We start from the raw sequence: 22,567 nt of genomic DNA, 5'->3' as shown, positions 1-22,567 counted from the left end.
TTGTGCCTCACAGGCCCAAGAGATGCAGGTGACAGTCTTCTAGCCTTCAATCATCCCAAGCAAAGGCTTGAGACATGTTTGTGATCTGGGAAAAGGCCATGATTGAAGGCTACTGCTGCATGCAGCATGTTCAGGAAGGCTACAGTGAAGGGGGCAGCCAGTGGGACAGACATAACTAAGGGATGAAGCCACCAGGACGTTTCCTGTGGAGCCTGTCTTCAACAACATCCCAGCTGTCACATGGGAAGAGAAAAATGTTGAACATATGGTATTTTGGCCTATATTTCTGATCTTTAGGGAAATTTTTTGAGCTGTAAACTGAGTTGGGATTTCAATGACCCATTTGAAGGTCATCTTTTTCCTTAATCTACTACACAGGCCATGCTGTGTAACATTAAGTAACTTTCCACTAACCATAGGTGCATTGGTAGACCAGTTAGCTAAGATTTCCCACAGGGGCCTTCCTGATGGTTTGGACTTAGTATTCTGAACAGTTAGTTACAAGCTACATCAGGGCTCTCCAAACCATCCTGGTACCTCTGTATATTTTATGTCTTTTGACCTAGTATCAAAAAGTTTGAAATCTTCATATTTCCTCTTTAAAAAAAAAAATAAGACCTAAAACCAGGCATGGTGGAGTATGCCTTTTAATCCCAGCACTTAGGAAGCAGAGGAAGGCATATCTCTGTGAGTTTAAGGCCAGCCTGATCTACAGAGTGACTTCCCTCTAACTCCTTTTGACTTCCATGGACATCCCCATAAATACATGCATATACATCGAAGTAGAATAAGGTATTTTTAGTTTTTATTTATTTATTTTTTGAGACAGAGTTTCTCTGTGTAGATTTGGAGGCTGCCCTGGAACTTACTCTGTAGACCAGGCTGGCCTCAAACAGCAGAGATCTGCCTGTCTCTGCCTCCCAAGTGCTGGAATTAAAGGCATGTGCCACCATCACCAGCAAATACTATTTTTAAAGACTAATTATTGGCAAACAAGGTTTTGTTTTTGTTTTTTAAAAAAAGACTAATTATTAGAGTTAAAGCACTGTTTGTACTGCTCATTCTCAGGAATGGTTTTACTTGCCACCTGGAGACATAGATGAAAAAAATGTGTTGTTGCCCTTAACAACCTGACAAAAGCTTACACTGTCAAGTCTAATTTATGTCTCTAAAAACAAAAGTCAGACTGCCAAGTACACTTGTAAAATCTCAAGTGCTTGTTCATCCTCCTAGTAGTTTTAGATATAAAATGAGAATACAAACTGTACTTGGGATGGAGGCCTTTAAGGAGCTGCCCTGGCTTTGGTCCACTGGAGAATACATCTCCTTTTCTCCACTCTTTGGTATCAAGGGCTTATTCCAAAAAGATTCCTACAACAGACATAAAGACACACACATACACGTAAGAAAAATTTAAACTCAGGTGGTGGTGACACATGCCTTTAGTCCCAGCACTTGGGAGGCAGAGACAAGCAGATCTCTGTGAGTTCCAGGCCAGCTAGGTCCATAGATCAAGTTCCAGGACAGACTCCAGAGCTACACAGAGAAACCCTGTCTTGAAAAACAAAAAAAAAAAAAAAAAAAAAAAAAAAATGTAAAAATGCCCCAAGCTTTGAAGCCCAAAGGTATTCAAACAAAAAGGAAGTGATAAGCCGGCTGTATAGTATATAAGGGATCCTGGTTTAGTCCCCAGGACAACAAAGAGAAAAAAAGGAGGTGCTGGACAGGGTTCCCTAGCAATGTTGGGGAGGATGTGCTTCAATCTAAAGGGCTGTGAACTCATAAGAACTGTGGTTTCTGTGCTTCTCCAAATGGTGGCCAAAAAAAAAAAAAAAAAAAAAAAAAACACAAAAAAAAAATCTGTCAGGGCTGGCCCCAGCACAAGGATAAAAAGGAACCCTGAAACATGTTAGCTTAACAGCTGTATGAAGGCCTTCCCTACTTTCACCAGTGTAGGATACCCTTCTCAGCTGCTGTAGCATTGTGGGCATGGCACTCACCTCAGGGCTGGCTCTGGAGTTCCAGAGGAAAAGCCTTTCCAGAAATCCCAGTACACTCTATTCAGCAACCCAAACCAGAGGAAAAACAGGCAGAAGAGTTGGTGAGAAACAGGAAAGGAAATTTACTTTCAGTAAGAAGAGGTTTTAGGTGATATTTGTCTAGAATCAGTCTGCATGCCAAGACTCGTACCAAGGAAGTTATTTCTGCAAGGTGTGTCTCCCTTTGGTGCCAAGGAAGCCCACTGGGGGTGAGGAAACTGCTGCTGCTCAGAAACAGTCTCCTGCTGCTCAGAAACAGTCTCCATTTGCTTGACAAAGTACTTTACTACCAGGCCTCTGATTCTGTGAGAGGAACTTCTGGAGTTTTCTAGCAGACCAGTGACCTTGAAGTTTAAAAATAAAGTACGGTAGCCAGATGTGATGTCACACACCTTTAATCACAGCACTCCAGAGTCAGAAGCAGGCATACATCTGTGAATTTAAGATATGCTTGATCTACAATGAGACCCTGTTTAAATAACAATAACAACAACATTAAAAACAAACAAGTCCAATGTGATTCCTTTCCAAGGGGCTGACTAATGCCCCTTTCAGGAACGTAGCAACTTGGAAGAAAACCTGCCATACCTGAGGTCTCTGAGAGAACATGAGATGCTTGTTTGTTGCCTTTGGCTGCCTACATGGAGGAAAAAAAAAAAAAAAAAAAAAAAACCTGAGAGGACCAGCAACTTAGAAATGGACTGAACACTGGCTTCCAGATATGTACCCAAGGACACTGAAGAAAAAACCATTGAGATGCATACCCACACATCCTTGTTTTTTATAATGCTATCCACAAAAGCAAAGTCATAGAATCAGCCCAGCTGTCCATGGACAGATGAGTGGACATAGAAAATGTGGTACATACACACAGAAGTGTTTGATGCACCTGTAAAGGAGGGCTGGAGGTGTGCTCAGCTGGTAGAGTGGATTGCTGAGCTTCCACAAAAGCTCCTGCAGTCTTTACAAGCAAATGCAGCTTGGGCAAGCCCAGAGAAGTCACACTAAAGCAAGATCTTCATGACACTGAGCATGGGGGTTCAAAGTAAAATACATCAGATGCCAGAAAAGAGGCCATTTCTGTCTTGTGTTGTTTTAGATTTCTTTTGTTTTGGCTCCTTTATTTTTATGTGTATAGGTATTTTGCCTGCATGTACATCTGTGCACTACATGTGTGCCTAGGTCCACACTGGATCTCCTGAAGCATGAATAGATAGTTATGAGTCATCATGTGTATGCTAGGAGTTGAGCCTAGGTCCTCTGGAAGAGCAGTCATTGCTTTTAACTACTGAGCAATCTCTCCAACCCTGTTGAAATCTTAAAACAGTGAGTGGACTTGCTTGCCATAATTTGTCAGTCAAATTAGCTATGAGACTAGACTACATCTCAGTGACCCTTTAGGCCCTTCAGGACCAGGCTGCTCCTCCTGTCTCAGAGTGCTTCAAAACCACTGTGTCCTGAACATGCTTACAGGACCACAAGGGGTTCCTGGCAGGTCCTGGGAGAAGACTTCTGTGTCTCTGCCAGTCATTTTTGGACAATACAGATGCAGCTAGAACCCTAAAATGACAAACAGAAATGACAAAGAGAAAGCCTTTGAGAAATGGCTATGGAAATTCCTATGGAATAACCATGGGGCTGGCTTTCCTAGTTATAACTACTCTGGGGTCTGCTCAACAACGTTCTTCTTTCCAGCCTTTGCCTACTTACTCTTCTGGTACTACTGGAATCTTCCAGATCACAGGCCATTAGGCTCCAAATAGTGCGGTCTCAGGGATATCAACAGCCACCAACAGCATCAAGCCTGCTTCCTACTACCAAGGACCTCTTAGCCTTCATCATATTCCTGCCTTAAACTTCTTATGATAACAACTCTCTAGAACAAAATATCTGCAGAGCATTTGTTACACCTAGTCCATTATGGATCATAAGGAAGAAGAGACAACACTTACAGTTACAAATATCTTATTAAACCACCATGTAAATGGCCACAGATTGATCAGGGCTGCAGAGCAAGGACTCGGGAACCTTGTTTCTCCTGACAGCCCCAGGCAGGGGCAGAAGTGGGTTTATGAGCACACAAATCACAAACATTTGTTGCCAAGTTACAGTTATAATTTTCACTAATCAGAATTAGAGATTAGGGGTTCCCTTGAATGTTCCATCATTGTCAATCAATATATAATGCAAGCCTTTTAGTCCAACCAATCAGATTCATTTTTTCTTACTGTTGTTGGGAACAGCCATATGTTTCTAAAAAACTAAAGATGCATAATGACTATTTCTATGGTTTAGGGAGGAGGGCCTTTGGAAAGTTTCAGCTCCCCTAGGGCTTGGGAACCTGCACTTTATTTCATCCTGCAGGTAAAATGGAGTCTGAAGTCAAAATGGCAATGCTTAATCCCTTCACCTTCAATACCTTTTAGTTCCACAACCCTGACAGACCACTAAGGCTAACTAGGCCTCTGTTCAGAAGCTCCAGATTAGCTTCTTCCCTTGATAATGATTTGACTTTGCTGCTGTCAGGGACTAGCATAGGAAGGAGCAGGATGACAGTAGCAAAAATTCCCACACTATAACAATCAGATCACAACCTGGAGCCTGACCCAAGTCACTTGTGGTATCTTAAACATTCAGACCCTAATTGTGATTAAAGGTATATGCCACAACACCCAGCTCAGCAGGTTACATTTTAAATTGAGTAAGCTCAGAAATGCAACCCCCTTACCCCCAAAGCAGCCCATGTGAAAATGTAGATAGTTCTGGAACATCCTTATCATCTCTAGAGAGAGAGCACACAGTTTTGGAGTGTATTGTGTTCTGCTGATTAACCTTGACTTTGAATTCCCTTGGGGCACTGTATAATCATCTCAGAAGCCTTAAGCTAAGTTTATATAATGGCTTCTCTGCAGAGAAATGCATGTCTCTTCCCCAAATGGCCTGTCTTCTAGTACCTAAAGATGGGGCCATATACATCTTCATATTAAACATGATTTAATAAACTTTTTTTAAACAGGGGCTCATTTGAACAGTTTGACTTATTATTATTACTACTATTATTATTTTAGACAAGCTCTTGGTGTGTTGTCCTGGCTGGCCCGGAACTCACTCTGTAAACTACACTAGCACAGAACTCACAGATCCACCTCCATCTCCCTCCCAAGTGCTGGGATTCAGGGTGTGTGCCAACACACAAGGCTAAAGATTTTTAAAAATTTCTTATGTATTTTGTCTGCATGTATGTCTGTGCACAAGAGTGTGCCTAGATCCCTGAAACCAGATTTACAGACAGTTGTGAAGGGCCATGTGGATGCTGGGAAATGAACTGAGGTCCTCTGGAAGAATAGCCAATGCTCTAAACCTCAGAGCCAACCCTCTCACCCACTAGCAAAACTTTAAATTATAAGCCCAAATATATCCCATTACAGATCAAAGTCAACAAATTGGAGAAATGTAATTATCTCATATTTCCTTGCAGCAGCCCTCCTATAGGTGGTGCAGCTTTTGCTGATCTGTCTGCAGTTAATGGTCTAGAAATACTCAATGGAAAATACCAGAAATAAGATGGGCAATTGTGCATGCCTTTAATCCTAGCACTCAGGAGGCAGAGGCAGGCAGATCTCTGTGAGTTTAAGGCCAGTCTGGTCTACAGAGCTAGTTCCAGGACAACCAGAGAAACACAAAGAAACCCTGTCTGGAGAAACAAAAAAGAAAGAAAGAAAGAAAGAAAGAAAGAAAGAAAGAAAGAAAGAGAGAGAGAGAGAGAGAGAGAGAGAGAGAGAGAGAGAGAAAGAGAAAGAGAGGGAGAGAGGGAGGGAGGGAGGGAGAAAGGAAGGAAGGAAAGAAGGAAGGAAGAAGGAAGAAGGAAGAAAGAAATAGATAAAGAGGGAGGGAGGGAGGAAGGGAGAGAAAACCAGAAATAGTGGTGAGTGTGGTAGCACACACCTTTAAACCCAGTGCGTGGTATGGGGGAAGCTGTCTCTGTGACTCTGAGGCCAGCCAAAGCTATATAGTGAGACTCTATCTAGAAAAAAAGAAAGAAAATACCAAAAATAAGTTCTAAGTTTTAATTGATTTCCATCATGGTAAATTGTTACATTTTTTTTTCTATCTTACAATTAATGTTGTTAATCTTTTACTGTGCCAAATTTATAAATTAAAACTTTATCACAAGTATATTATACCTGTGGAAAATAAAACATATGGGGCTCACTGCTTCCTAGCTCCAGTTGCCCACTGGGAGTCATGAAACACTCCTCAGATGAGGAGCCACTGTACCAAATCCACAACAGTGTTCTTATATTCTTGACAAACTATGTTCATTAAAACCACAACAGGAAAAAATACAAATGTCTCTGAACATATCAGGAAAAATGCCAACCTTTTGATAAACTATGAGTTTAATTCCTCATACCAAATATATCATGGCTGCTTTCTCTACACATTATTAATACCTACAGCTGTACAATTTTTTTAAAGATTTATTTATTTATTATGTATACAGTGTTCTGCCTGCATGTATGCCTGCAGGCCAGAAGAAGTAACCAGATCTCATTACAGATGGTTGTGAACCACCATGTGGTTGCTGGGAATTGAACTCAGGACCTAAGGAAGAGCAGTCAGTGCTCTTAACCTCTGAGCCATCCTCTAGCCCCCAGGGGGGGAAAAATAATTTTTAAGAATCAATATTTTCTTAGAACACTTTGCTAATGCAGTGCTATAATCCAGTGAAGAGAGTTGGTTTTTGTTCCTTGAGACAGGGTGTAGCCCAGACTGGCCTTGAACTCTTGAGCCTCTTGCTTCTGCCATAAAAGTACTGAGATTACAGGCATGTACCACCAAGACAGGCAAAATTACTTTGTTTCCTCTTAATATTAGTCACTGGTGCCCTTGAGCAGTGGACAAAAAGCTAGATTTCTTGAATTTGACTACACCAGAAGCCTGGATTCCCACAGGCAACCATAGCTGAAAGGCCCTCACTGTCTTAAGATTTCAGGCCTCTCACCTGGAATGTTCAGCATCTGAGTGATTCCCTCTGAAGACCCAGTTCTAAGGCCAGCTGCTCTGGGGTCACCCAAGCTGCCTCTGCGGCAGTGCTAGTCCACATGAAGACCACTGCAGAGAGTCTACTGAGCAGTCACCTCTGGCTGGGGTCTGTTGAGGTCTTGGTTTGTGTTTCTTAGCACTTTTAAGGCACTCAAAGCTCTTCATCTAAGATTTCACACCACATCCAGGATTTGCTCACCTTTGGCTACAGGCTAGGAACTTGATTTACAAAGGTACAGTGCCAAGAGCCCATCTTCAACCCAGGAAATCCCAATCTCTAGATGTGAGGCCCTGAAGTTCTTGGGGCTAGGGATGTATCTCGGTGAAAGAGCACTTGTCCTTGCCTGGGATACTCAGGGTCTTGGGTTCAATCCCTAGCACAAGTAGAAAATCACAGACCTCCTTATATGAGGGTCTCGTATTACAGTGTCAATTTCTTGATTTAATAGTCTATATCCTGTTCCCACTTAACAGGATATCTCTATGTCTGAATCTATCCAAGACAAAAGCAATCAAAAAATCACATTCTTAAAGTCATGACTTCAGGCTTGAGCACATTTACATTAAAAAAAAAAAAAAAAAAAAAAAAAAAAGGTAAATTGCCTGGTCTGTATTCCTGCACATGGGAGGCAGGAGGATTTCTGTAATTCAAAGAAGAGCCTGGGCTACATAATGAGTCCCAGCCTGGGGTGCAGAGTAAGACAGTTTCAATACCCTCCCACAAAGGAGAAAAAAATAGAAAGAGAAAAAAAAATTGTTCTACAATTTGAAGAAAATTCAGGCCACCTACATCCAGCCCATTGAATTCAAATCCAGATATTTATCAAGTTCCAGGTGACTCTTTAAACACCAGTCGGTGGTGGCACACTCCTTTAATCCTAGCACTTGGAAGGCAGAGGCAGATGGATCTGTGAGTACAAGGCCAGCCTGGTCTACACAGCCAATTCCAGGACAGCCACAGCCAGGACTGTTAACACAGAGAAACCCTGTCTCAAAAAAACAAAGCAAACGAACAGAAATAAAAAGATTAAAAACAAAGCCCTTCAAGTCTGGGAAACTCTGCCATTGTCCCATACACAGTTAAAAGCCAGGTAGTACTCAGGAGGCTGAGGCAGGAGGACCCCTCTTGAACAACTTAGTGAGACCCAGGATCAAAAGAAAAACCATAAAGAGGGCTGGATGTAGCACTGTTCAGTAATAGAGTGTCTGCCTAGCATGCACAGGGCCTTAGGTTCAATCCTCCTATTCAGTCCTATACTTCCCTGCAAAACGGAAGAGTGAAGACATTCTGGATGAAGATCATGTTCTCCAGTAAACAGGAACACTATGTTTTCTCATGGCCCAGATGAAGAGTGCTGGTAAAGATTCAAAATCATCTCTGCTGATTGAGTTCTTCAAGAGCAGGATGCTCTGGGGAGGGTCAGTGCTCAGTTACAGTTCCGTTTTAAGTTTCTCATACAGGTTGTCCTGGTCAATCATGTCCTCATTGCCGTTCCAGCGGTGGTAGGCAAGGAGAGCTGCATTGTAGCCAGCAATGGCACTCATCTCCATGCAGCTGGCAGCAAACTCAATGCCATTGAGGTAATAGAGTCGGTCATGGAGGATGATGGAGGGACACTTCTGAGGAGGCTCATAGTACGGATAGGACAGCCATGACTTCCGTGCAGCATAATCATAAGACAGGAAGAGCTTTGAAATCTGCTCTTTAGTGAGAATGTCCCTAGAGAAGGTCCTCCACACTTGAATGCCCCCCATTGCCCGTGCAGGACCCTCTTTCTCTTTTACAGAGGCTACAATGGACAGGCTATTAATAAACATATCTGAGTCATCAGTGACAAGAATTGTGGAGAGGCCAAATTGGTCCTTAGGTCTGGAGCTGAAGAGAGTGGAATTGAGTTCTCCTTTAATGAAAGTTGTCACCAGGTGTTGATATGGGTCATTGAATTCCTCGATGGGCGGATCAAAATTGAGGAAAGTTATGCCAGACATCTTTCGGTTCAATGGAGCAGCCACAAGGACAATATCATAGAACTCAGAATGGGTCTCAGATCCTGTTTTATAAACCACTTCATACATCTTTGTGGGATTTCCTAGAGAGCAAGGGCAAGCATGGATTTCTTAGTGCTTTTAACATACTCAATTTCAGTCTTTCTCAAAATCATTCTGTACATTTTTTTGTCTTCTTTGTTTGTGTACATGTGCATTTTGTGTGTGGAGGCAAGAGGTGAAACTTCAAGTGTCACCCCAGGAGCTGTCCATCTTGTTTTTTGTCTTTTTTTTTTTTTTTAATATATATTTATTTTTTTATTATTTTATGTATTGAAATGTTTGCCCACATGTATGTTTGTATACTAAGTGTATGCCTGGTGCCTGTGGAGCCAGAAGACTGTGTCAGATCCTCTGGAACTGGAGTCACAGGCAACTATGGGCTGCCAAGTGGGTGTTGGGAATTGAACTTAGGTTCTTTGCAAGAGCAGCAAATGTTCTTAACCACTGAGTCATCTCTCTAACCCCCCACCTTACTTTTCTCTCACTGTAACTCACCAACTACCATATGCTGGCTACCAGAGAATCCCAAGGATTTCCCTGTCTCTATTCTCTCTCTCCAGCACCACAATTACAACCACTTGCCAAAATGCCCAGCTTTATATGTGGGTCCTGGGATCAAACTCAAGTTCCCATGCTTATGTGGCAAGCATTATACTGAAAAGGTTCTTATCTTCCCAGCCTTGCTTTTATTTTTGAGACAGTGCTTTGTGTAGCTTAGGCTGCCTTCAAACTCACTACACTGCCAAAGATAACCTTGAACTTTTGATCCTCCTGTTTCCAGTTCTGGAAGATTAGAATTATAAGGTATGTGCCAGAGGCTGGAGAGGCAGCTCAGCAGTTAAGAGCACTGCCTGTTCTTCCAGAGGACCCCAGTTCAATTTCCAGTACCCACATGGTAGTTCACGCCTATCTGTAACTCCAGTTCCAGGGAATCTGCCAACTTTACACAGACATATATGTAGGCAAAACACCAATAAACATAAAATAAAAATAAGGTATGTTTTTGTAGTGTAGGAGATCAAACCCTTGGCTTGAGGCAAGTACTCTACCAACCAAGATACACACACAGAATCATGATAGTGTATATGTGCTGTGACTATAGACTATGTACACACACCTATGCATGGATGTATCTGCATCAGGACATGCACACAAAGGCTAGAAGAGGACATAGGGTATCATGTTCTATTTGCTCTTTGCCTTATTCTCTTGAAACAGGGTCTCTCACTGAACTAGAACTAGCCAAAAACCATAGTGTTATTTCTGTCTATAGTCTCCAGCATACTGAGGTTAAAGGTATATATGAGAGACATCTAGCTCTTTTTTTTTAGACATGGGTGCTAGGGATTTAAACTCAGGTCCTCACGCTTGTGAAGCAAGTGCTCTTATCCACTGAGCCATTAAACCAGGCCAGAAAAATCTTTTCTTTTGGGATCCCTTACAAAGTTCCAAAACAATGGAACTTCACAATCCTCAAGCATGTTCCCAGCTGGCCTAAAGGGCATAACCATGGCTCATGGGATATGGAAAAAAACCTCATTTTCAAAGGGCATGTTCTACATTTTATTATTACTGAGTAGAAAATTGTCCTTGATGATGTAATACAATTGGATAATTATATAACCCTTAACTTTTTACAATCATAGAGAAGCTATTAGTGGTATATAGCTTTAATCCCAGAATTTAGGAGTCAGAAGAAAGTGGATCCTGTGAGTCTGAGGCCAATGCAGTATACACAGTGAGTTCCAGGACAGCCAGAGCTACTTTAGATACAAAAACCCTATCTGAAAAAAAAAAAAAAAAAAAAAAAAAAAGTGTGTGAGTGTGTGTGTGTGTGCCATGTGCTATTTTCTCCCTGAGCTGTCATTTTTGCAAGAATAACCAGGAACAACCAAAGTTCAGTCTCACCTGTCTGCTTTGTCCTTGTCTTCTCCTCTATGGATACTACAGAGCCACTTATAAGGTTGCTGCTGGAGGCCTGAAGGAGCCCTGAGCAAACAACTTTATTGCCACCTTCCACCGCCCAAAGGTTGGAATCAGCAGCTGTCATTGACACTGCCCCTGTCAGGAAGGGGCAAAAACACATTTTAATTCTGTCTTGGTTGGGTAAGTGGCCCTCTCCTATCCACTTAGATGTTTTGCTCCAAAAACCTCCAGACACTGCCAGAGGCCTTCAGGGGCAAAGGTCTCGATCGGGAAAGAGACACTGGAACTAAGAAAAGCACTCACAGATAGAAATAAACTATGTCGGTAAAAATGCTTGAGAAGGTAGCTTCCTCCATCCCGAGGTTGACTCCAGAGCTCCCCCTGCCCCAAGTGGCTAACTTCCTTAGCTATGGTCATCCCTGATTTCCTCCAATAGTCTCTTACCCACAAAGGCATTGAGGTCAGTGCTTTGACCAAAATTGATCCTCATGATAGGAGCAATCATTTCGTTGAGGAATGTCTCAGAGAAGCCTGCTTTCTGCAGGTTTTCACGGAGTGTTTGGTTAAGTAGTCGGACATAGTCATCCCCTCCAATAGCGAGCATTAACTTTTCTACACTGCTGAAGGCATAGTCATGGGACTGATAACGATAGATCCTTGAAAGAAAGAGAAATGCCCATTAAACCCCATGCAGAATCGGGGCTATAAACAGCCTCAGAAGAATTAAAGTGATGCCAGACTTGGGAGGCTGAGGCAGAAGGATTGCAAATCATAGACCAGCCCTAGATATACAGTAAAAGTCTATCTTTTTTTGTTTGTTTTTCAAGACAGGGTTTCTCTGTGTAGACCATGGTGACCTCAAATTCACAGAGATCAACCTGCCTCTGCCTCCCAAGTGGTGGGATTAAAGGAATCCTCCACCACCAGTTTGTGAAATTCTATCTTTAAAAAAAAAAGAAAAGAAAAGAAAATCACCAGGTGCTGGTGGTACACATTTTTAATCACAGCATTCAGGAGCAGAGGTAGGTGGATCTCTATGAGTTCAAGGCCAACCTGACCTACAAAGTGAGTTCCTGGACAGCTAGAGCTGTTATACAGAGAAACCCTGTCTTGAAAAACCAAACCAAACCAAACCAAACAAACAAACCAAAACATGATGGATGCTGACTCACAAAATCTGTGCATCCACATTCACATCACATACAACAGACAATAATAAAATAAAATTTAAAAAACCAAACTCAGCTGGGCTTGAGTGGGAACTCCAGCTTTACCACTTCCTAGGTGGGGGGGGTGGCCTTCCACACTTAAAACCTGGACATCCTCACCTTCCACACCTACAAAAAGCAGCCAACAGCAGTGGCTCCCGAGCCAGCTGCCATGAGAATTGATGCCTTTTTTTTTTTCAACCCCAGCTTCTGAATTGTTCTTTGCAAATGTTTCTTTAGTGTTGCCAGACACACTTAGATGCTGTACAAAAGTCACCTTCTTAAATGGGATGGTCAGGCATACCAGGCAAGTGTTCAACCATTGAGCCATATCTCAGCCTTTGCAAAGCACAATTTAGAAACAAAACAACTAGCATAACCAGCTCCCAAATGGAGTTTTCTGTGAACCATTTTGCCTAACAAGGTGGTGGCTAGGTGGTAAACTAGTTCAGGAAACTAACATTCTAGAACTCAACAGACTGAAAGGGATAGTTACCTCATGAACTTGTCCAACAAGTCTTCTACCCACATGTGCATTCTCAGGGACTGAAATCCATAGTGCCACACCAGCTTAATCATGTTGATTATAAACCAGCTGCTCTCCTCAAACACTAAAGACTTTCCATTGTACACTCCCATTAAGCCACCTGAAGTTGGAACACTGGAAAGACCTGCCAAAACAAAGGGAGGGGCTCAGGAGATAGCTCAGTGATTAAAAGTTCTTGCTGCTCTTATAGAGAACCTGGGTTCAGTTCCTAGCCTAGGCATCACCTGCAACTCCAGTTCCAGGAGATCTGATGCCTTCTTCTGGCCTGTGTGGGCATCTACACACACACACACACACACACACACAGAGAGAGAGAGAGAGAGAGAGAGAGAGAGAGAGAGAGAGAGAGAGAGAGAGAGAGAGAGAGAGAGAGAGAGTTTTTAAGAAATCTTAAAACACAAAAACCCAGAGGAAAATTATACCAGTGGCTTCAGTGGTTTCAATACTAGCCCAGAGAAAAGGGAATTTGGGGGATCTGCCAGGGACATTCTGAGTAACTTAGGGGCTGTCTTCAGGCCTCAGGAGACACATTAGAGGTCTATGTTTAAAACAATGTGGACACGTACTGATTGCTCAATCCATAAACTGTCATACTAGGAGATGGGTCAGAAGATCATGTGCACGTACCAAATTAACCCCAGTATTCTTAGTAATGGAGAATGAATGGCCAGGGGTGAAAACGGCACCTGGGGAGTAAGATGTACTCCATTCCTACACTGATCGTGCAAAACTAGGAACTCCAGGTAAATGGAAAAAGGCCAAAGTTACACAACATTTCCTAAAAGGGCTTGCAGAGGCCTGCCAGACTTCCTCACAACATGCTTCGATCCTCTGCTAGCAGTGTGTGTCATATGTTCCTGTGAGCACATGTCTCTGTACTCTATTTGAATGACTTCATGCCAAGTGTTTGAAGCCTGTGGGTCTCATTTTCTCATCAGAAAAACCAGCTGAGGTTTCTGCTAGCTCAAAACACCCTGATTCTTCAACTCAAACCTAGGGCTTTAAGAACTGATGTGGGGGAGTGGATGTAGGGGAGACAGCAAAATGGCTCAGTGCCTAAAGGCATCTCATCTGCTGCCAAGCCCAATGACCTGAGTTCAATTCCTGGGACCCACATGGTAGAAGGAAAGAACTGACTCGACCAGTTGCCCTCTGCCCTCCATACACACACACTGCAGTACTCAGATACATCCCACCCCCACTGTCACACAAAATAAATAGCTAAAATATAATTTTTTAAATAATTTTTTAACACTCAATAACAGGCATCCTCACTCCACCATGTGGTTGTAATTCCAGAGAACTGATGACACACAGATAACTAGAGTCTCATTACAGGAGAGTGGCTCAAAACTAAACCAGTACCAACTGCTAAACCCCACAAGGGAAACAGTTTCACTAACTTCTCTGTAGAAGAAAAACAAAGCAGAAACAACTCAGTTCTCTTGTGTGATGAAAACACCTAGAGCCAGTCACACAAATCTGCTTAGCCCTAAGACCAAAGTCACATACCCAGCTCTTTGACAAAACGCTTCATGTGCAAATTTAGAGGATGGATGACAGAGCCCCCTGACTCATAGTCATGACCTTGCACCTTCAAAGTGGCCAAACGGCCCCCGACCTCTTCTCTTTCAAATACGTCAATCTTCACATCCTTTCCAAATTTCTTCCGAAGGTAATAGGCTGAGGAAGTGCCACCAATTCCAGCACCAACGATTGCTATAAGGAGGGAAAAAGAGGAACCGTTTGTTTCCTCTCTTAGCAGTGTGGCTTTGTTTTTGAAAGGCTATTAACCAATAACAGACATTACTCAAGATTATAACCAACAACTTGGGGGGAGCCTGGGGGCAGGGTTCTCTCTGAATTTGGACAGGCGCTGTAGATGAAATAACAAAGTCAAAAGATGCCCAAACATCCTCACAGATCGTTGTGGAAAGACCACCGGATCCACGGACCCTCCTATACCCACTTCCTGAGGAGGAAGGGAATGGGCCACTCCTGCACGCATTTTAAATAAAGTGGCCGCCATCTTCACCCAGCTTTGTTCTTTGTCTCTCCAAGGCCCCAACACCATAAACGATTCCAAAAGACACAGCTTCAGATGGGGTCAGAGCGCCCGCAGGTGAAAACCCGAGGCAAACAAAGCCAAGAAGATAATTGGTCCTCTGGTTAGCTGCAGCAGTTGCGGCCTCCCAAGCAGAGCGCAGGTGCCTGGAGGCGGTCCAGCTTTTCCAAGGGAGGGCTGGAGCAGGGGACTGAATGGTCCCTGTGCGGTATCTGCGCGCCTCCGTCTGCAGATAGACATCGACTCGGCTCCAGGGACAGAGGCGGGCTCCCGAGGGTGTCTAGCTCCTAGAGCTGAGGACCTCCCAAGCCGAGGCTGCAGGGTTACCGAGTCCCCAACCTGCCCACGCCTCCAGTGGCACTGTTCCAAGCTCGGGAGCGCATTGCCGGATCCTCGGGACCCCGATCTCCATCCTGCCACGGGAAGACGGACCTCAGCATTGCCTCGCCTCCTCATCCCCCGCACCTACCGATCCTGTCTGGCGGGGCCCGGGGCTCGGCGCTCGCCAGGCTGCCCAGTTCACACAGCACCAGCCCGAGCAGCAAGCCCACCAGCACCACGATGTCACGTCCCATGGCCTCCAGCAGCTGCAGACTGACAGTGGGTCGGCCAGCAGACCCGGAACTCTATGAGTCTGCGCGCGCTCGACCCGCCCACGCCCCGCCCCAGGGCGCATCGCCACGCCCACACGTTCCACCCAAGTCTTTTGCACCCCAGTCTCATCCTAACTTGTGTTTCTGACCTAAGGCCACTATGTTCCCAAAGTCTACTTTGTCCCTGGAAACACACATCCAAGGCGTATTTTGAGGCCCACCTCAGCCTTCCCCCTTCCTCCTTGCCTCTCCGGTAGAATAGAGTCCCCCGCTTCTTCACTAATGCCCTCTGCGGTCCCCCAAATCGTGTGCTTGTAGTGAATACTCGGCTAATCTCAGTCAAAAAAAAAAAAAAAAAAAAAAAAACAGTCAAACCTGCCGCTAACTTTTCCGGAGTGAGTGCTTTGTTCCAGGGAAAACAAGGGAGATGGGGCATTGTGAAGTTGCATGCTACCAACGTGAAACTAAGTTTTTTTTCATTGACCTTCATAGAAAAAGGAACTGCTAGCCCCTGGTTCTGCTAACACACAAGATAAGGAAATCCCCTCTACTTCAGCCTTCCCAAGGAAAGTTAACTTGAAGTCCATCAACTCATCATTCTCTGCTTCTACTTTCCTTTGCCCTTGTCAGCGTTGAGACCAAGGCTTCTCCCCAAGACATGGGGAAGAGCTGTGCTACTTTATATAACAAGGTGCTTCCCAATTCTAACAGCACGCATTCTTGTAGGGTTTTTTGGGTTTCCCCCCCCCACACACTTTTTTTTTTTTTTAAATGACAGAATCTCAAGTAGCCCTAGTGATCTCAAACTTACTATGCAGGCCAGGCTGGCCTTGAACTCACCCTCCTGCCTCTCCACCTCCTGTGGGCTGGGATTTGACAGGCTTTCATCAGCCAGAAGCTCACATAACAAAATTGACCCCAGGGTCTTTCTCTTGCTATTTATTTGCCTTCTCACAGTTGTTCAGCCATAGAAACTCCAACTTTTCTTCTTGTCCTGTGCTTTGTCATTTCTCTAACAATTGTCTGGTGCTCCGAATAAAATCAGCTATTCAAGACCAGACAGTGGTGGTACACAACTTAGACCCAGCACTTGGGAGGCAGAAGCAGTGGGTCTCTGTGAGTGCAAGGCCAGCTGGGTCTACGCAGAGTCTACACAGAGAAACCCTGGGAACTGGGGGAGACTAATGCATGAGACTTTAGTCCATTTCATTATTAGCTCCATCCTCCCAGGTCTCACTACCTCTAGAGTGGTGACCTTGGTCTACAGAGTGATTTACAGGATAGCTAGAGCTACATAAACTGTCTCAAAAAAAAAAAAAAAAAAAAGAATAAATAAATAAGTCCAGGATGTATTTGAGGAAGATGCTCAATGTTAACTTCTGTGAGAAAAGCTTTTGACTCTAACTTGACCCCATTTCTCTTGTCTCCCAAAAACAAACACAAAAGAAACAGTATATGAGCACAAAGAGCAATATTAATGAAAGGTAACTGAGTTGGAGATGAAGAAAGGTTAAACTTGGTGCTAGCAAGATGACTCACAGTCCAAGCAGATGACCAAAGTCCTATCCCCTGAAGTCATATGAAGGCTGGAGAGAACCTACCATAAAGTTGTCCTCTGACTTCCATGTGCACACTGTGGCCTGCATCAGGACAGGTCTCACTGAGCCCGTACCGTACCATTTGGGCAGAAGCTGATAAGAAGTGAGGGAGCAGGGTCATGTAAGTAAAAGTGGAGAGAACAAAGAGAACTCTTGACATGTTTGAGGGGTCGGTAGGTCAGTTCCAGAATTCAGGGGTGGAGGTGACTAAGGGCCAAAATGGGAGAGCTGTACTTAGGAGCCCAGAATGCAGGGCCAGTATATCTATATACAGCAAAGGAAACAGCTAAGCTTTAGCTTTAGTTTCTCAAAGTATGTTGTTCCACACACAGGAGTTCAGTACATTAGAAGCAACAGACCAGTGGTAAATATTTGTTGTTTGATTACAATTGGTTCTGTTAGTGACCTTGAGCCTAGTGTCATATTTGGAAACTGACTTCTAATACTGAAATTCAGTGAGAGGCAGGGGAGGTGCTCTGCAAATGGGAGCCAAGGCATTTTCATTCTGTACCCTGGTCCTTTCAGAAGAACAATCCTGATGATACTCAGACTGGGAGCAGAGACAGACAGACAGAGAGAGAGAGAGAGGTAGGAGCCAGGTGATGTAGCACAGGTCTGTAATCATAATTCTTGGAAAGGGGAAGCAGGAAGATCAATAGTTCAGGCCTGCCTGTTTTACACAACACCCTGTTTCAAAAATAACAACAGAACAAAACACAGTAACAATCAAAATAACAGAGAAAATATTACCATATAAAGTATATATTTTTTTTCTTTTTTTGAGACAGAGTTTCTCTGTATAACAGCTCTGAATGTCCAGGAACTAGCTCTGTAGAGCAGGCTGGCTTCAAACTCAGAGGTCTGCCTGCCTCTGCCTCCCAAGTGCTGGTATTAAAAAGTGTGCACCACCACCTCTGGCTAAAGTATAATTTTTTTGTTTGTTTGGGAGACAACTTTTGTTTTTTAGTTTCATCTACATTGGTGTTTTGCCTGCATGTATGTCTGTCTGAGGGTGTCAGATCCTCTGGGGTCTTCTGGGGCTGGAGTCACAAACAGTTGTTAGCTGCCATTTGGGTGCTAGAAATTGAAACCAGGTTCTCTGTAAGAGCAGCTAGGACTCTTAACCATTGACCCCTCCTGTCTCAGCCCAAAGAGTGCTGGGATTACTTGCATGTACCAGAACTCCCAGCCTTTGTTGTCTGAAAAGTCAGTCTCTTTCAGAAATTTAGGACCACCAAGAATTCTCTGGAGAGATGGCTCAGTGACTAAAAGAACTTATTGCTTTTCCAGAGGACTGGGTTTAATTCCCAGCACCCATATGGTAACTGTAATTCTAGTTCCAGGGGCTCTTCTGGCCTCCTCAGAAACTAGACACATAGAAAATAAAATAAATAAATAATTTCTCTAAAAAGAGCTTACTGTTGATTTCAGCTCAGGCTCCCCTGTAGAAGGTTGGGAGGGTCACTTCAGGGCAGTTAACCAACCCCACAAGAGGTCATTAACAAACACAAATAGGTTGCACATGGACTGACTTCCTGCTTTCCATAGTTTTGAATACCCTTGCCCTACTAATCCCCTGCTGAGCTCCTTCCCTGTTACCTCATTCTTGCCCTAAAATATTCAGTCACCTCTATACAAATTGAATTTGGGTTGTTGGAATTTTCCCTATTGCAATAATATCTTACTGATTAAAATCTGACTCTTAGTTCATGCACTTCCATGCTTGTCTTTGAGAACAGAAATCCAACATTCTGCCACTACTCACAGAGATCCTCCTGTCTCTACCTCTGGAATGCTTTGACTAAAAATATGCACCTCCATGTGCAGCCACATCCTGCCGAGAGTAGTATTTTAAACAGAAAACATTAATAGCTATGCACAAATAAGAATTTTCTTCTAATAGAACAATAATTGGGAATGTCCTTAATTTTGCAAAAAAAACTCAGAGCGCTATCAATTGATAGGAAGTGGCAAATTGTTTCATCTCTTAGCTTTCACAACTTATTGTCCAAACGTTTGCAACTAAATATCCAAGCTGGCTGCTGCCACTTGAGCAACACCGTATAGGTGCCTTGTAGAAACCAGCCCTGTAGAAAATGTTTCTTTCTGAAAAACAGAAGTCCACCCGAGATTTTGAAAGACCGGGTCCTCTGGAGCTTCACTCTTAGAAGGTTCTAGAGCACGTGACTGAACTATTTATTTATTTATTTATTTATTTTCTCTTAAGCTCTTTCTCAGAAAGACCTATATGTCATTAAGCGAAGTCTGTGGAAAAAGGTCCGTGGCCTCCGAACCAGAACAGAAATGGGAATATGAGGTTGAGAAAGCACTGGAAGTTTAGCGCTATCAAAGCCTGGTGGCTCTCCATGTCGTCTCACATCTAGTTCTAAAGACCTGGGGCCTTTGTGGTATAGTTCGCTATAGTGTAGATTGAGCGTCACCTGGAGGTTATATGCTGCTAGAGCAACTTCACCTTCAAGGGCCTCTTGCAATGAGCTGCAACCTTCTCAGAACCCTGTAACACTGAGCATGCCTGAAGATTAAAAAGGATGGTCTATGTGGCAGCAACTATGGAATATTTGAAACTCACCATTTTCATCAAAAATTTGAATTTTGTTGAGATTAATCAGCTAAATTAAAACACTTAAGATTGTATTTACCTTGAGGGGAAAAGCGTAATAGGCAGAGAGAAAGGTAAATCCATGTAACAAGCACCAAGTTAGCCAAAGCTACACAGTAAGACCCTGTTTTCAAAGTGTGCATGTGAGAAAGTCAGAGACAGATATACCATTACTATGCTTATATTAGCAAAAACTAGAAAAATTAATAGCATCTCAGTATAAGAAAAATGGAGGAAGTAGAGGAGAGCAGCTTGGGGCCTGACTTTAAAGCATTTTTCAGTGGGATGTGAAAGATGGCTACAACCTTGCCTTTGTTGTCTCAGTGCTTGGAATGCTAGAATTACAAGTGTGAGTCCCCACAGAGTCTTAAGCCTCTGTTTGCTAGGCTTAAGGTGCTCGAGTGGGTGAGACAGCAAGCGTGGAAGCAACTCTGAGAGACCTACGCGGCAGGAGACTTGGAAGTTTCACATCACTTCCAAGTTGGAGATCCAGGTTACATTAGATATCACCGCACAGAAACCTTGAGACTCAGTCCTCCTCCTCTGGACCCACCCCCACACCACTCCAGGTTATAGGACCCAGGGACAGCCTCTTACAACTGCCCATTTTTATTTCTCTCTTGTTGCTTACTATTAGAAAAATTGTTACTTTTGTTATGAGTGCTGTCCAGATTATGGTGCTTAGATAGCAGTACAGGAGCCTCCGGAGCCAAGAGGAGGCTGCTTCTTAATTTCCGTAGTTATAAGATTAGAACTATTGACAAGAGAAAAAGGGGGGAATGAAACACCAAAAAAAGTAATGTTAATGATGGACTGACCTGGAAACCAATATCTGTTCCTTGGAATTTGCTAACTTCCTCTCACAAGGCCCTGAGATAAGAAGAATTCACACTGCCCCTCCTTTCTCGTGAGTCAACAGGTGGTAAATAGGGTCCTTAGGAAACAAAGAGATAGCTGTAACTCTGGTTTGCCCAGACAAAATTAATTAGCACACCCTGAGGCCCTAAGGTCTGTTGACCCTAGTAGCAGACCATCCAGCCTCCAAGGGTCACGTACTCAATGGACAGAGGGTCCCACCCCCTCCCTAAGCTTGTGGGTTTGCCTTTAAAAACACCTGGGCCCAGGGAAGGGGGCTTCTTCTCCCTAGCCTGCATGCTGGAGGAGACCGTTTGCGCAAAGCCTCTTGCATTTTGCAGCAACTGGACTGGACATTGAGTTCTTGGGGTATCGACCGAACCTGGAAGACTCCTCATTCTGAGGGTCTTACAAGAGGACAAAACTTTTTCCTACTATGATTTTTATACATGTAATTTTATATTTAGGAATCTATCCCATAGAAATAAAGTTTAAAAAATAAAAGAAACAAAGAAAGAAAAGAACTAGCTTTGGTTGGTGTGATGGTTCACACCTGTAATCTCAAAATTTGGGAGGCTAAGGCGGGAGAATTGGACTTTGAGGCAAGACTAGTCTACATAAAAACACATTATCAATGAATAAGGATATCTATACTAAAATTTTGATATTAGTTGTTTAAAAAAATTGTCAAGATATTACGTTCTTCCTGCTACTGTTACTTCTAAACAATAATAATAATAAAATTTTTTGTAAATTTAGGTTTTTCTAAAAATACAGAAAAAAACCCACTCAATAGCATTGGGATGAGAAAAGATGAATAGTTTCATAAAGCAAGGAAAGAAATACAAGCATCAATATGTTTTTATTTCTAGATACATAATCTAGGAGCCAACGAATATAATAAGTATCTCCTATAAGTTTCTGGAGGCCTATGACAACAACAGCGCCGCTGGTGTAGTGGTATCATGCAAGATTCCCATTCTTGCGACCCGGGTTCGATTCCCGGGCGGCGCATGTGCTCCTTTTTTTTTTTTGAAAAAAGAAATCCTTCCTGTTATGAACATACTTCTGGCATTTTATGTTTTAACCTCCCCGAAGGTTTTTATTTCACCATTTAATTAACTGACGAAACATTGTGAACTACACAATCCTGAATTATTGGCATTGCGCCTGCGCAACAAATGACTAAGGCTTGAAGTCTAACCCGGCTCTTAAGAGGGCAAGCGTGCTAGGGGCTGTGCGCATGCGCGGCGCGGGTCACTCGGCTGGCGGCTCTTATGCGTCCGGCTCGCCGCCATCTTGAATCGGGGTTTCATTGTTCGCGGTGGGCCGGGCATTTTTGTGTAATTGCAGCCGAAGGAGGAGGCGAAGTAACCTGCAGTCGAGCGAGGAGGCCCGCTCTTCCGCAGCCATAGCCGCCCCCACGATTTAGGAGGTAGCGAAGGGCAGGGAGCTGGACCCTGAGGTGCCGCCGCGACTGCAGCAGCCATGGAGGACGAGATGCCCAAGACTCTGTGAGTCTGGAGCAGCGATGAGGGAGGAGGGATGGTGGTCGCCCCGGAGGGAGGCCGCGGCCCCTAGCCTCTCGCAGCCTATTGTTCTCCGTGAACGCCGCGCTCTGGTGGTTCCTCCCTCCCGTGCGCTCGCCAGGATGCTTAGAGCCGAGACGGGCTGAGAGGACGATGGTGGGAGAAGGGCTCGGTCCTGTCAGCCCCTCGGCTGGGCAGCCCGCGGCCCCCAGGCCTGGAGGAAGGACTTTTCATTCAAAGCTCTCCTCAGGACTCGGCACACCCTCCCGCAGTTCCATGCTTGCTTCCCCCCCAACCCCCACCCCTTTTTTTGATGAATCTCTTCTTGATTCCCTTTTGGAACTTCCTTTCACTTTCTTCTGGTAGGGTTTTTTGTTTTTTTGTTTTTTTAATTCTTGAGGCTGAGGTAGAACTTTATTCTTGCCGTTGATGAAATAAAAAAAAAAAAAATCAAAAAAACCGTCAGACATCTGTCTTGAAAGTCTTTTGGCT

General features: G+C 43.7%; 2 protein-coding genes and 2 non-coding genes across 6 annotated transcripts in view; 3 read left to right on the top strand and 1 right to left on the bottom strand.

The window, feature by feature from the left end:
- The first annotated feature begins 2,548 nt into the window (after positions 1-2,548).
- Positions 2,549-2,684, top strand: LOC127214734 (small nucleolar RNA SNORA67). Its single transcript, XR_007833890.1, has one exon. It is a non-coding gene; the product is annotated as a small nucleolar RNA SNORA67 (small nucleolar RNA).
- Positions 2,685-6,092: 3,408 nt separating this feature from the next.
- On the bottom strand, positions 6,093-15,484 carry Pcyox1 (prenylcysteine oxidase 1). Its single transcript, XM_051175029.1, has 6 exons — positions 15,350-15,484; positions 14,328-14,534; positions 12,765-12,939; positions 11,505-11,716; positions 11,043-11,195; positions 6,093-9,175 (listed from the first exon to the last, which is right to left on the bottom strand). The coding sequence occupies exons 1-6, from the start codon at positions 15,453-15,455 to the stop codon at positions 8,517-8,519; spliced, it is 1,512 nt and encodes a 503-aa protein (XP_051030986.1). The 5' UTR covers positions 15,456-15,484; the 3' UTR covers positions 6,093-8,516.
- Positions 15,485-21,489: 6,005 nt separating this feature from the next.
- Trnag-ccc (transfer RNA glycine (anticodon CCC)) lies at positions 21,490-21,560 on the top strand. The gene has a single exon. It is a non-coding gene; the product is annotated as a tRNA-Gly (tRNA).
- Positions 21,561-21,800: 240 nt separating this feature from the next.
- The window catches only part of Tia1 (TIA1 cytotoxic granule associated RNA binding protein), a 28,189-nt gene continuing 27,422 nt past the window's right edge, over positions 21,801-22,567 (top strand). For 2 of the 3 annotated variants that reach the window (XM_051175028.1, XM_051175027.1), the window contains exon 1: positions 21,804-22,060. In XM_051175028.1, the coding sequence (XP_051030985.1) occupies positions 22,035-22,060 (26 nt within the window). In that variant the 5' untranslated portion in view covers positions 21,804-22,034. Of the gene's footprint in view, positions 22,061-22,567 lie in introns of all 3 variants that reach the window. The other variant, XR_007833888.1, reaches the window with a different exon arrangement.

This window comes from Phodopus roborovskii, unplaced genomic scaffold (assembly GCF_943737965.1).
Source record: "Phodopus roborovskii unplaced genomic scaffold, PHOROB, whole genome shotgun sequence".
NCBI classification, from domain to species: domain Eukaryota; kingdom Metazoa; phylum Chordata; class Mammalia; order Rodentia; family Cricetidae; genus Phodopus; species Phodopus roborovskii.
Note: the sequence above shows the minus strand (reverse complement) of the source record. Positions and strands in the feature narration are given on the sequence as shown.

What these genes read in the sequence shown, in the direction of transcription:
- Pcyox1 (XM_051175029.1), bottom strand. Translation starts at nt 15,455, where the DNA reads ATGGGACGTGACATCGTGGTGCTGGTGGGCTTGCTGCTCGGGCTGGTG. An exon ending in TTGTTGGACAAGTTCATGAG is followed by an intron (nt 11,717 to 12,764) that starts GTAACTATCCCT and finishes CTTTCTTTCAAG; the next exon opens with GATCTATCGTTATCAGTCCC. An exon ending in GACAAGGACAAAGCAGACAG is followed by an intron (nt 9,176 to 11,042) that starts GTGAGACTGAAC and finishes CTTGCTCTCTAG; the next exon opens with GAAATCCCACAAAGATGTAT.